Source organism: Coffea eugenioides, chromosome 9, assembly GCF_003713205.1.
Source record: "Coffea eugenioides isolate CCC68of chromosome 9, Ceug_1.0, whole genome shotgun sequence".
Classification (NCBI taxonomy): domain Eukaryota; kingdom Viridiplantae; phylum Streptophyta; class Magnoliopsida; order Gentianales; family Rubiaceae; genus Coffea; species Coffea eugenioides.
This window is the reverse complement of record NC_040043.1, coordinates 5,413,945-5,427,490: the sequence shown is the minus strand read 5'-3', so window position 1 is coordinate 5,427,490 and position 13,546 is coordinate 5,413,945. Positions and strand designations below refer to the sequence as shown.

Sequence of the window (13,546 nt, the reverse complement as noted above, 5' to 3'; positions counted from 1 at the left end):
AAATGGTATGAGTCCACACACTGTTAATACAAATTACACAGGTTAACTGAATTTTAACTGAATTAGTAAGAACGGTCACTTTCTCGTCCTACATTGAAATGACATGTTGATGAATCATTTGTAAAAATTCTTCAATGTAATGGTTGTGTTGATGAGCTATAACCTCTTCAAAAATAAATATGTTCTAATTGTAGTGGTGATCGAAGTTAAATATATTTAAAATTTTTATACTACCAAAAAAAAGAAGAGTACACGCGCTTACAAAAAGAACAGCAGATTGCTCCAGAGATAAAAAGTAAAGCTAAAAAGAGCAGCAGGAGCAGCACATTAACAGAGAATTTCAAACAGATTACTACTGCTACAGTACTATTCCTCGAGAGATTAAAAGTAAAGCAAAAGAGAGCAGCAGGAACAGCACATTAACAGAGAATTTCAAGAAAAGAGACCAGAATCAAAAGTTGTTTACTTTACTTTAGTTCACACCTCGCAATATGGCAACATAATACTCTAGTAGTACTAAAACTTTCGAGCTTTAATCAGTAGCTAAAGAATCCCTTTTTGCAGCAAATTCGAGGAAGCTAGAAAAGAATGTCTGTTCTTCATACCCCGCCTCCCAATTCGGTCTTAGATAGCTCACTGCATTGTTTCCAGCTTGCAGGTACTGACACTATTGTTTTGACACAAGAAAAAACACACACTCACGCAGTGAGAGTGGACCATTCTATGGTAGCTCATAAATAGCCCATCTTTAATCCATGGAAGAAAGATGGGATTTTGATATCACGGTCTGCAAGAAAAGCTTTGTTTTTTGGCCTTTGTCATTCTTATTGCTCTTCTTCTTGTTATTTTTGTCAAGCCCTCTTGCTATTTTTGCTGTTTCTTTGAACAATGATTCTGCGAATGTGGGTGGTGAGGTGGAGATTGGTCTTGACCCTCAAGACGGTTCTGCACTTTTGTTGTTTAAGTCACAGCTCCTGGAACAATCCCAGAGTTTGTCAGGCTGGGATGGCGCTGTTGGGTGCAACTGGCATGGTGTCACCTGTTCAAACCAGACTGGCCGGGTTATTGCACTTAACCTCACTGGACTGGACTTGTTAGGCCAGGTGCACCCCTGTTTGTGCAATCTTACATTTCTTGAAACCCTTAGTTTGTCGCATAACAGCTTCAATGATTCTGTCCCATTCTGCTTTGGGGGTCTTTCAAGGCTTAAAAATCTGGATCTTAGCTATAACAGGTTTAGTGGTGTTGTTCCCAGTGCACTCATGGAACTTCACAATTTAGTTCAGCTTGACCTCAGTCATAACATGTTAATGGGTACCATCCCCTTTTGGATTGGGAACTTCTCTGTCAAGCTCGAAAAACTTCGTCTGAGTTTCAATAATTTTAATGGTGAGATACCAAAAAGCTTGTTTAACTCGGTGGCATTGAGGTATTTGGATTTGTCCCACAATTATTTGCTGGGAAGTGTTGGCGATTTTCGTCAAGCTCTTGGGCATATCAACCTTGAGGCTAATTTGCTCTCTGGCACCTTGCCATGTTTCTCTGCCTCGTCTGCATCACTCTCGGTGCTCAATTTAGCCAATAATTCGATTATGGGAGGGTTACCGACCTGCATTTCTGCTCTAAGAGGATTGACCGAGCTCAATTTGTCATTTAACGTGTTAACATATGGGATCTCTCCTAGATTTGTGTTTTCAGAAAAATTAGTTGTCCTGGACTTGAGTTTCAATGAATTATCTGGGAGACTTCCAAGCAAGATAGTTGAGGCTTCAGAGAAATCTAGGCTTTTACTTCTTGATCTGTCGCACAATCACTTTTCTGGGAATATTCCGGTAACGATTACAGAATTAAAAAGCTTGCAGGCATTGTATCTTTCCAATAATCTGCTTAGTGGAGAGATACCGTCAAGAATTGGGAATTTAACCTATCTCCAAGTGATTGATTTCTCACATAACATACTGTCAGGTTCAATACCTTTGAACATTGTCGGCTGTTTTCAACTACTGGCCCTGGTACTGAACAACAACAATCTTTCTGGTGAAATCCAACCTGAGCTCGATGCATTAGATAGTTTGAAGATACTTGATATTAGCGGCAATCAGATTTCTGGGGAGATACCGCTCACCTTGGCAGGATGTAAATCTTTGGAAGTTGTAGATTTCAGTTATAATAATCTTTCTGGGTATTTGAATGATGCAATAACTAAGTGGTCCAACCTCAGATTTCTTTCCCTTGCTCGCAACAAATTCAGTGGAGCTCTACCTAGTTGGCTTTTCACATTTGCAGCAATCCGTACAATGGACCTTTCTGGGAATAAGTTCTCTGGCTACATTGTTGATGGTAATTTTAACGTTAGTGAAAATTTCATCAGTGTTGGTGCTGGCAGAACGACCACTACAATTTCATCGGTTACATCTCCAAAGCTGGATATCAAATATTCTATCATTGTTGCTGGTAAAACTGAACTAAGCTTCAACTACAATCTCTCAACTGCAGTTGGACTTGATCTGTCAGATAATCAACTACACGGACAAATTCCAGCAAGTCTATTTGGATTGCAAGGTCTTGAATACCTAAATTTGTCTCACAATTTTCTTGACGGTCAAGTGTCTGAAAATGTGGGAATGATGTTGAGCTTAAGGGTTCTAGATTTGTCACACAATTCTTTGGCTGGTCAGATTCCAGATAACATTTCCAATCTGGGAAATTTGACTCTCCTGAATCTTTCATACAATTTTTTCTCTGGAATAGTACCCAAGGAGCAGACGCATTGGAGATTTTCTGGAGCATTTGCAGGAAATCCATACTTATGTGTGGGGTTCTCTGATGATGGCTGTACAAGAGGAAGCCTTCCAGAAGTTCCAGGAAAGACGTTTGAAAGAGAAATGGATGAAGGACCAATATCAGTTTGGATATTTTGCGTTAGTGCTTTGGTTAGTTTTTATTCTGGTCTTGTGGCTTTGTTCTGTTCCACTCGGACAAGAAACTACATTCTGCAAACGAAAATATAATGCTTTTGTACATGTACGCTGCAACTTGGGATGATAAATGATAATATTCCATTGTACAGGAACAATGTCTTGCCTTTTTAACTACTTCCCGTTAATCTTCTTAGCTCTTCTGCATTTTGAATAAATTTCTGCACCTAGTGACTAAACATATCTAACACAGATTCATCCTACAATACGAAGGCTTTAAGACTTGATCAATATAGGTTTATTGCAGTCTGCATGCTACATTAGTTCAAGTTACAGGCGTAGTTTGAGGCAAAGTATGACTCAAAAGTTGTAATGTGTCACCTCACTTAGTTTCTGCAGTCACTCACTTTCGATCCCACAGTTGAGAATAAAACAGAAATCATTGGAGTTTTACAGCTCATGCTCCAAAACAATGTCATTTAGGCATCCCTTTCAGGTTTGTTTGGGCTTGTCAGAGTTGATTCTTTCTCGTGCCATTTGCGGCAAAGCAATCACCTAAGCCAACAAACAGGTAACCTGTAGGCTGAATAACTTCAGATCATTTGCTCTTTACTAGGAGTCCCACATTTTGCTGTGCTGGTACCTTTTCAATTCGTTAAAGGTAATTTTGTCTGATATTCGGCAATGTGGATAGTTGCTATGCCTGGACAAAGTATGGAATGTCCTTTTCAGATGGACAGAGTTTGTTTTGGTGATTTTGACGGACTTCCTATGGTTATTCTTGAATCAAATCGCCAATTTCTTTCCCCGGGTAAAGAGGGGGAGGCCTGAAGGTGCTTTTCTACTGGAAGGCCAATGCCTGGCCATGGCTGATTCGAGACCACTCATATTCTCGGGATTTATTAAGAAGGTGATTCCATTAAGAAAGTAGAGAAGCTAAATGCCAGTAGTGAAGAAATCTCAAGCTCGTTTCCAGCAGCAGAATACAGGAATAATGATGTCACAGCCATGATTTTTCTGCTTTAGCTAACTACAATGGCAAAGTAGAAAAGTTTCCAGACCGTAAATGCATAGCCTCATCAAGAAAGAATCACCTTATTGGAGCTCTTGATCTATTTATCTTGCAAAGATGCAAACTTTTAGTGTAATATTTCGTCATTTGTTTGATTCTTGTGCTCTGAATTACCTCATCCAAGCTATAAAAGCATCTAATACCATTCTTGCTGCTCATATCTCTGCATTATTCCATCAAGTGTTGCAAAATGGAGATGTAATTTCTAAAATGCAAAATGGGGGAAAATCCCAAAAGGGGATTACTCGAGCATCTTTGTCACCTAAATTCTATCATTTGTTACATCCTCTGCCTTGATTGATTCGAAACCCGATTTTGCTTTGTGTACAGTTTCTGAAATGCCACTCTATTGTTCCATTTGAACATTTCCTGCAACTCTTGACATCCTCAAACCTCATAGACATTGTCAATTCGTTTCGTTAACTTTTGATATGAGTTTACGTTACCAACATGGTTCAATGATTGGTCGCTGTTACGGTCGCGGTCGCGGCTTTGACCGTTCCACATCGATTTCGACATATTGGTCACGATCTCGACGAGACGCAAATTTTGAAGCATTTAATATTCTAAAAATTGTGAATAATATTCAAAAATATGCTAAACAAAAATAATAAAAAAATTAGTAAAAGAAAATCTGTAAAATGTAAATTTGCGATTTAACTCGGAATAACTCAGCTGAAACTATTCGTATCGAAGACTTCTCGACCGAGTTTTCGGTGACTCGGCTTATTTCTTGGCGACCCATGTATGTCAGACTCATCCCGTCCCGATATCGAAATCAAAACGGAGAGGTCCGTTCCTGTGATGACACGGCCGAGTCCTCTCAGTCTCAGCCAAGACTTTGAACTGTGGTTACAAATGGTATACATTAGACGATCAAATAACTCCAAATTACAAGGTAGAGCCCGGTGCAAGAATGAGTACAAGGTCAAAATTCTGAAAAGAATATAAAGACCACAAAAAAGTAGACCGTCGTCACGTTCAATGTTATCCAACTTGCAAAGTTGTGGATGCCGGCTCACAAAATAAAAGCTGCACCAACATCACAAGGACAGGCACGTCTTGTTGAGGCTGAAATGTTAGCTAGTTCACTCCATTCAAATTGAGTGGATTGCTATGCTTGACCGGAAAAAACCAGCAACTCAACCATTTAAATTCTCTCTCCGAAGTGAAATCCATTGGCATCCAAGTTAAAGGATGTCATGCATCTTCATGCTAAGCACTGTTTTATAAGCTAATACTTAATTGGTCCATCCAAACTCCCAGATGCAAACTACAGCAATTGCAAAACAGGTAAACTGTTAAGAATTAACTCAACATTTGCATAAATTATGAATTAACCAAGTCATAGGTAAACAAACCACAACATATGGGTTTTGTGTGCTGTGCATACATCTCTCGGGAAGCAAGTCAGAGAGGAGTGGATTTGTAAATGTAACATTTTCTTGAGACAAAAGAACGAATACATGGTCAATACATATATATAACCAGATAAGTACGTTGGCCATTTTGTTGACAAATTTAGTGCATCAATTCTCCCACCACTGAGGGTGAGGGAAGGCCAAGTATTTGGAAACTTATACCTGAAAGTATTTCTACTGAATAAACAATACATCAGCTCCTAAAAACAATGATGATGAGAAACCTGGTTGTTGAGCCAAATGGTAATTTATATTGGTCCTATATTCCCTTTTATCAATTTGTGTGCCATAGTTATAATCGTACAACATTGCCACTATTTTGATGAGAAAAATAATAGCCCACATTTATCTTCAAATATGAATCCACATTTATAAATCTTTGCCCATTTGCAAAAGTGCTTATGATGATACATGCATCATTACCATGAATGTGCAAAGAATGCTAAGGGTAATTTGCAACTTAGCAACACATGCAGGCCTTAAACTGTTGGAATTACCAAGATTCCATCAAATGTTATGTGCTAATCATCAAAAAGAGAGGGTAAACTTGGGAAACCTCCCAAACTTCACTCTTTATTTATCACTGTTGAAAAGGAAGCGCAACTCCAAAAATAGTCATTTTTTGTCGGATGGAGGGAATTCACTCACACTTTCATGCTTAGCTAGTGAAACAAAATGCAACTAACACGCATCTCCACTCCTGCACATAATCCCCTCTTCCCCTAGTAATTTGTCTTCTCATAGTATTTCTCCAAAGAAATTGATAAAGAAGACCAGGTTAAAGTCCTAAAATATCATATACATATACTTGGAAGACATTAAAACGTAAGTTCAGCATCCAATCAATAGTGGCTGTTACCTGCCGTACAATAGAGTTTGCTGATGAGGAGAACTCATGAGTCATTCCTTCCCAGACGACCTTTCCCTCATAGAGAAACAACAACCTAGACACCACCGCACATGAATTTTAGGACAAGGTCAAGTAAAAATGCTTGATTCCATGCACACAAGGCTTTGCAGCATCCTACTAAAAAACTTGCAAGAGAGCATTAAGTACCTGTCAACAGCTCTTCTGATGGTACTATGTTGATGAGTGACAACAACATAAGAGGCAATCTTCCCAGGCTTACTGACATCACTCTCACCTTTCATATGAACAGAGCGTATGAGATCTTCAACTACAGTTGATGCAATTGGATCAAGTCCAGCAGTAGGTTCATCATATAAGAGGACCTGCTCAAATGTGGAAAAACTATCACCATTGTCAATAACTTCCTATAGAGTTTGCAACAGATGCATATCGCTAAGCAGCTAGAATAATGTGTACACAACCAAGAGATTTCAAGCAACACTAAGGAAATGGAAATACTAGAAAACAGACTAGTTGTGTCTCACCCTAAGACAATTTTTGACTGGGAAGAGCACTTAAAATGTTCTATCTCACACAAGTAACTCTAATACTTAGCAGAGAAAGAGTAATACTGTCACCAAGTCTTGAGAAAAGGCAAAAATCTTAACCCAGTGCAAGACTACTTCAAAGCCTAACGGAAGTATATTTCTCTATTAAAATGGTTAATGGAACGTTTCTTGAGCAGGTTATATAATCAGATCTAAAAGAGCACAGGAGAAGTAAATTTCTTAACTTGAGATCTAATTTGCATAAGAAGTTTCCCCAAACTTTGTTGCCCTCCCTCCCTCCCCCCCCCTCTCTCTCTCTCTCTTCTTCTTCTTCTTCTTCTTTTTTCCTTCCTTTTTTTACCTTTCCTGCATCTGATATTCAAGACGTGAAAAACAAGAGTAAGACTTAACATAGTCGTTGCTAATAATCTCCTGTCACTGATAATTAATTGAAAATCATCTGCAAGTTCTATGCGGAAGGCAACAACTTTGCAGAAAAGAAATTAGTCTAAAGACAAAGTTTAAACTGCCATTTCAAGCAGAGTTCAGTTTGAAGTTTAATAAGACCACAAATTTGAATGCATCGTTATTACCTGAATTCCTTCTTTCTTTTTGGTAGGCAATATGTAATATAGTGATTGACTAAAAAGTGTTCAGACTATGGAGATACTAGCCATAACAACTCTGTCATCACAAATTAAGCACAGAATGGTTAATTTGAATATAAGTAGACACGTCTTGATGTCACATCAGCTGTTCTAATATCAAGAGCCAAAATCAGCTAACAATCCTACAGTGATTTGTTGTCCAAAACTGCAGGCACTTATATAACATGAAATGAGGAATCAAGACCAAGCTAAATCATACTTCAGTTTAGAAACCAAAATTGGCAAGATTTAATGCACAAATATGAACTTTTTGAAGAGCAGAACCTCAAAAGTCCAGTAAAAAGTAACCAATAAGAAAGCCCTCATTACTTACCTCTGGTTCCACTACATCCTTTGTTGTATCAAAAATTATAGAACGGGCTAAGGCCACCCTTTTCTTCATCCCACCAGACAATTCAGCAGGTAGTCGATCCTCAACTCCCTGCATAAACCATTAATAAAGATCAAAAAGTTGAAGATCATAAGAAACCTCATACAACAGTAGTGACAATTATTTTGACTATATTCCTTTCCTTTTCTGTTTGATATTCCCACATTCAAATGCAAGATTCAAGCATTATGATGCCACCAGGACTTTAAATAACTTGAACCATCAGTACCAAAGTACATTGGACGAATTTCAATCACAAGGTAAAGAATACATTTCATGGTTCATAAAGAACCAAACAAAATGTAGTCATTATCTATTCCACTTACATATGTAAGTTTATATCATTTCACGATAAGCAAAACTTGATGGACCCAAGTATTTTGGGTATCATTAATGATAGTATGCAACCAAATTAAGGGAAACTGTTAGACTAACATGCATAATTCTCCATGATGCATGGCCAACTAACATTTGCTTACTTCTTTATATCATAATGAAATATGACTAGGCACCTACGCTCCTCATATAAAAGTTGAAAAAAACTGCTTCATATTTGTGTCCCCTGTGAACTAAAAGATCAGACGAAAGAAATATATACGTGATCAAGGTTTACTATTTTATACACATGATCCAGGTCTACCATGTTTTGATGTTTGATATATCTATCATGAATATTTATCATTTCTACATACCTTCAACCCAACTGCAGCCAAAGTGTCAGTTACAAGCTCTGAGATTTGATCCACAGGCATGTTAGAGTTCTCATATCTGTTAATTGAGCATGAGCCAAACATATTATTTCAGTATTGATGAACTGAATACTATTATGTTTCTTGGCAAAAGGCAGTAAAAGATGAATCACTGCTGTTTAGGAAGTATAATGTATCTTACAAAAGGAAACCAACATTCTCACGAACGGTTAAAGAATCAAAAAGTGCCGCGCTTTGAAACACCTGTCATAAAATAGGGAACCCTAAAGGTCTCTTCTTTTGAATTCATATCACATGACGAATTCAAGACAGCTCATAAAATATGCCATTTGAAGTTAACTTACTAAGCCAATCCGAACGCCAGCAATTTCCTCATCACTGATCAAACCACGACGTGTTCTTCCACGTATCAAAACCTCCCCCTACTCATAAAACACAGTCCATGGAGGAAACCATGGCACAAATAATGTCAGATCTGGCAGAACTCATTAATTAAATTACACGCTTATCTCAGAACCGAGTTGCAGGGCCAGCAAAAAATTGCATTCCAAAGATTACCTTGTCTGGAGCAAGAAGTCCAGCCATTATTTTCAGTATAGTTGACTTTCCAGTACCTGATGGTCCAATGATTCCAACAGCCTCTCCATGTCTAATCTGCACATTTTATTTAAGTCTTTATACCATCAACTTACAGAATATACAAGTCAACAAAAACTGGATCAGTACAACTTATAAAAGGCTCACTGCTCTAGAGGACACTAAAAAGATGCTTGATAATAGTCATAACCGTTTCTCCCAAATAACAAAGCTCGATGAGTTTTCAAATGACCGTAATTATTTACCGTTCCACCTTAAATTCTTCTCGATTCTTCTTGTATACACTAATTGCCAATACTTACAATTACAAGAATAAAGGCAAAAATGCCAATAAAACTGTTTCAAGATGCAAAACATGGCAAAAGATGGTAGGAGAATGTTAATGAGCAATGACCTCTATTTTCTATGTGACAGTGCAGTTTCATGTAGCATGCTTTCTAAATATGATTCTGAAGTTGAACTTTGAGAATAGTCAAATTAATCTTTTAAAATGCGTAATCTGCTGCATTGGTTCAGTTTCTAATACCCACAAGAGCCTGGGAGCTTGTCCAATGAAATCTCATGAAATGGATGAAAAGCATTGCATGATGAAAAAACTTATAGTAGAATAGGTCTAAGTAAGATCAAAAAAAAGTCAGCAGCCCTAGGAGGCCACCCACTATGATAGTCAATCATATTTCTTACAACAACTAGGTATTAGCATGTGTACCTACTTTCAAATGTCAAAATAAGAACACACATATCAGTCCAAGGTCTACTTTGACTTTTTAAAAAAAGGTTTACCCTCTAATTTTAAGTGGCAAATTAAATTTGTGACAAGCTTTCGCAAAACATTATGTTGTATTTTCCTGACCGCATATCTACCACAAAAAACAGGTAACAGTATCTTGCTTTGCATGTAGTAAATTCGAGAAAAAGATGCCAAATCTAATCATTGTCCTTGGTAAGAATGACTCTTGAAATTAGAAAAGCCAGTTACTTATCTTGAAATTAATTGTGCATATGAGGTCAAGGAAGCAAAAGTCATACAAATGTAATGCAGGTCTTTCTTCAATAGTGTGATATTTAACGCTAACATGTTAAATTTAGGGCATGCAACTGCTGGAATTATAGTTTATGCCATTATGTACATATAACATCTCTGGGCTGCATTAAAAACTCCACCAAGGAGCGAGGAAACAAAAAATTCCACAGAAAAAGTAGAATAAAAAAAAAAGAACATCAAATAGGTCCACCGTCCGGGTAATTTAGAGGAACGAAGCGTAAAAGAACAACAAAATTATGTATCACTATAATATACTGACAATGATGGAGATGTAAAGATACAGCATAAACTACATTTGTATATGCTAATCTACCTCAACTACTACAAAAAGAAACCTAATTGGTTTTTTAGGGTTCACAACACACAGAGAGCACACAAATTAAATTATTTGAAGCAATTGCTCTTGTAATGGGCACTCATCTGAATATCTTTTAAATCAAATCAATGGGTCAAAGAATTTGATACAATCATTAGTGGAAGTAAAAAGCACATAATTAAAACATCCAAGGCATATAAAAAAGGTAGTTGACATCTCCCTAGGTGAACAAGAATCAAATAACAGCTGTTTGCTGGACAATCATGGAGAGAAAATTCACCTTGAAGCTAACACCTCTTAAAATGTGCTTCTCCCCAAATGACTTGTAGACATCTCTACACTCAATGAGCACATCAGTTTCATCCTGCTCCCGCACCATGCTCACACTCTCAGCCTTAGATGAATCCTGTTGACCATTAACAGATGGTTAAAGTCAACACTAGGATAGAACATGGTAAATTCGATGCTGGTCACAATCTTGACATGGCAAAAACAGTTTTACAAATTAACCAAGTTCAAGACAAAGTTATTCAATGAAAACATAGGAGAATATAAATTGCGAGAATATGTGGAGAGAACAGCAAGATAACAGTAGAACAGCCAAAATTATGTTGAATATGCCAGAACTACATGGGCCCTACAATTTAGAAAGTATACTAACAAAATATAATCTACCACAATTGCATTCGACCATGAATAATCATGATTCAATAATCCTAATTCCAACTACCTTCAGATAGCAATTTAATGCAACTAGGAGCTAGACAGGTGTCTAGCTGCATACTCAACAGACAAACAACCAAGTGAGGCAATTTCTACAGGAACAAAATCTACATAATTGATTCAACGGCAGAGAAAACTCCAGGAAAACAGGAGTCTCATAATCCAATCATCAGTGGTTTGTTACAAGATGAGGAATCCACCTAGGTGAGACAACCAGAGATATCAAGAGAAACCATATAACCTTAAACAAGTAAACTTTTATCTGTACTTCAGAATACCCAAAATCAAGTCTTGAAAAACACCTAGAGATGCATAAGTTCAGACAATGCACTAGCCTTCTCAATGGATATCTGTATCAAGACCACTGAACCGTCACATGATCAGTAGACACATCCCAATTGATCAAATCAACAGCAATTTAAGCATCCAGCTAGATACAGATGGTTAAACGGTCACCTAAATAAAAATCCCAAATTGGAAAACTTGCCAAAAAGTAGGAGTCAAGATACATCAACGAAGAGGACAAAAAAGGACTATAAAACCAAAATTTCGAAATCCCAAACCTAAAAAAAGAAAAAAGAAAGAATCAAGAAATTTTTGGTCTTTTACCTTTGCATTGATTGTGGTAGCTGAAAATTCATCAGCATCAGCTGGCCTGAAGTCTCTAATAGGAGCCGTACAACCACAAATGATCCTCCTCTTTCCAGAGGAACCCAAATTCAAAGGCTTCACACCATGCATGACAAAAGATTTGGCAGACCCAAAAGAGTCCCTTTTGCAGCATAAATTCAATGAGAGCATATTCGAACCCACTAAAGGAGTAGCTGCCATTCTGCCCAGTTCCACTTCTGGGTATTCAAGAACGACGATTTCGAAGGAGACCAATGTTGGTTAGGGAGCTCAGAACCATGTATAAAGATTGAATTCTGCTGGAGTTATACAAATAATTGGCTTGTTATCTTGGTCGGAAGAAGGTGTGAATTTTGTCAGCAAGTTAATAGTCAAATGCTGGTTAATTGGGTTGCCTTTGTATCTTTTCTTGTTTTAGGCTTATGTTAAACGAGGTTCCTCATTTTTGTGTGACAAAAAGAAACAGGAATTGAATTTGCCCTCTCTTTCAGAGCCTCTGTGCAATGGTCGGTCATATATGCCCGGCTGCCTACCCCATATGCCCAATTAGCAGTTTTTAATGTTTTTTTCTTTCTTTTGTTTTCTCCCTTTCCACTTTTTCTTTTTTGAATCTTTAGATAGGTTGAATTCCAATTTTTCAGCCAAAGTCTTAATTAAATTTCTTTCACAATAAAGAAAAAAAAAGTTTTGAATTAAGCCTTCAAAGTCCACCTACCTAACATCCTTTGGTGCACAAGATTTATATCTTCAGAGGAGGGCATTAAATTGACAATCATATATCCACAAGGGTTTGCTATTTTGTTATTTTTCACAAAAGAAAAGGTCCTAAATTTCTTTTTAATTCATTTATGCAGTTTCTTGAAGAACTTAATTTGGTAAATCATTATTGACCTAACAATGTTGAAAAGGGTAGAACTTAATTGAATGGAATTTTGTACTTTTAACTTTGAATGTCTACTTTGGACTTCCACTTGGATTGCAACTTTTATACTGAGTTTTTTACAGTATGTTTAGAAAATAATACTATTGCATGTTTTTTTAGATGTGATGTGTGTTTTTAAAAAAATGATAGTTAGAAAATGTGTTCACGGTTAAAAACAGTTACTTGGCATCTTCTTTTTTTTTTTTTTTTTAATTTATTTATAGAAGACTCAGGGTTTAATTTACAGTCCTGTGACTAAGAGGCATCCTCAGTGAACACATTTTCCAAAGAAAAATTGCTACGTTTTCCGTAAATACATTTTCCAGTCACTTTTTTACTTCACATATATCAAATCGCTATAGTAATTTTTCTACAAAAAATCTAGAAAAATGCAATCCAAACACAACCTAAGACTTGGGATCATGGGAGAGTTGGCATCCTCTTCTCTGGCAAGGCAAACAAAACACAAGCCAGATAAAATACAGTACTGTGACTAAGAGGCATCACTGTTCAAATTCAGGCCAAAATCTAGTTTTTTGCTTTTTTTTTCCTGTAATTTTGGGTCATATGTTATTTTCAAGTTCGACGAAAAAACACTTTTTTTGTCCTAGCAAGAAAAAAAAACTAATTTGCTTGTTAAATTCAGTTACTTACTGCAGTAATTTTACTTAAAACTCTTTTGAGTATAATGTTTTGTTTTGTTCATATTTTGGAGAAGAAAAGTTAACAAATGTCATACCATTTTTACTTTATTCT

General features: G+C 36.9%; 2 protein-coding genes across 2 annotated transcripts; one reads left to right on the top strand and one right to left on the bottom strand.

The window, feature by feature from the left end:
• The first annotated feature begins 366 nt into the window (after window positions 1-366).
• On the top strand, window positions 367-3,076 carry LOC113783840 (receptor-like protein CLAVATA2). The gene has a single exon (XM_027330073.1). The coding sequence runs from the start codon at window positions 756-758 to the stop codon at window positions 3,009-3,011; it is 2,256 nt and encodes a 751-aa protein (XP_027185874.1). The 5' UTR covers window positions 367-755; the 3' UTR covers window positions 3,012-3,076.
• A 1,537-nt stretch (window positions 3,077-4,613) lies between these two features.
• Window positions 4,614-12,359, bottom strand: LOC113783392 (protein TRIGALACTOSYLDIACYLGLYCEROL 3, chloroplastic). The gene is made up of 10 exons (XM_027329516.1): window positions 11,848-12,359; window positions 10,796-10,921; window positions 9,116-9,211; window positions 8,902-8,979; window positions 8,739-8,800; window positions 8,540-8,615; window positions 7,791-7,898; window positions 6,469-6,644; window positions 6,271-6,355; window positions 4,614-5,263 (listed from the first exon to the last, which is right to left on the bottom strand). Exons 1-10 carry the CDS (start codon window positions 12,067-12,069, stop codon window positions 5,225-5,227), a joined length of 1,068 nt encoding a protein of 355 aa, XP_027185317.1. The 5' UTR covers window positions 12,070-12,359; the 3' UTR covers window positions 4,614-5,224.
• Window positions 12,360-13,546: the final 1,187 nt, after the last annotated feature.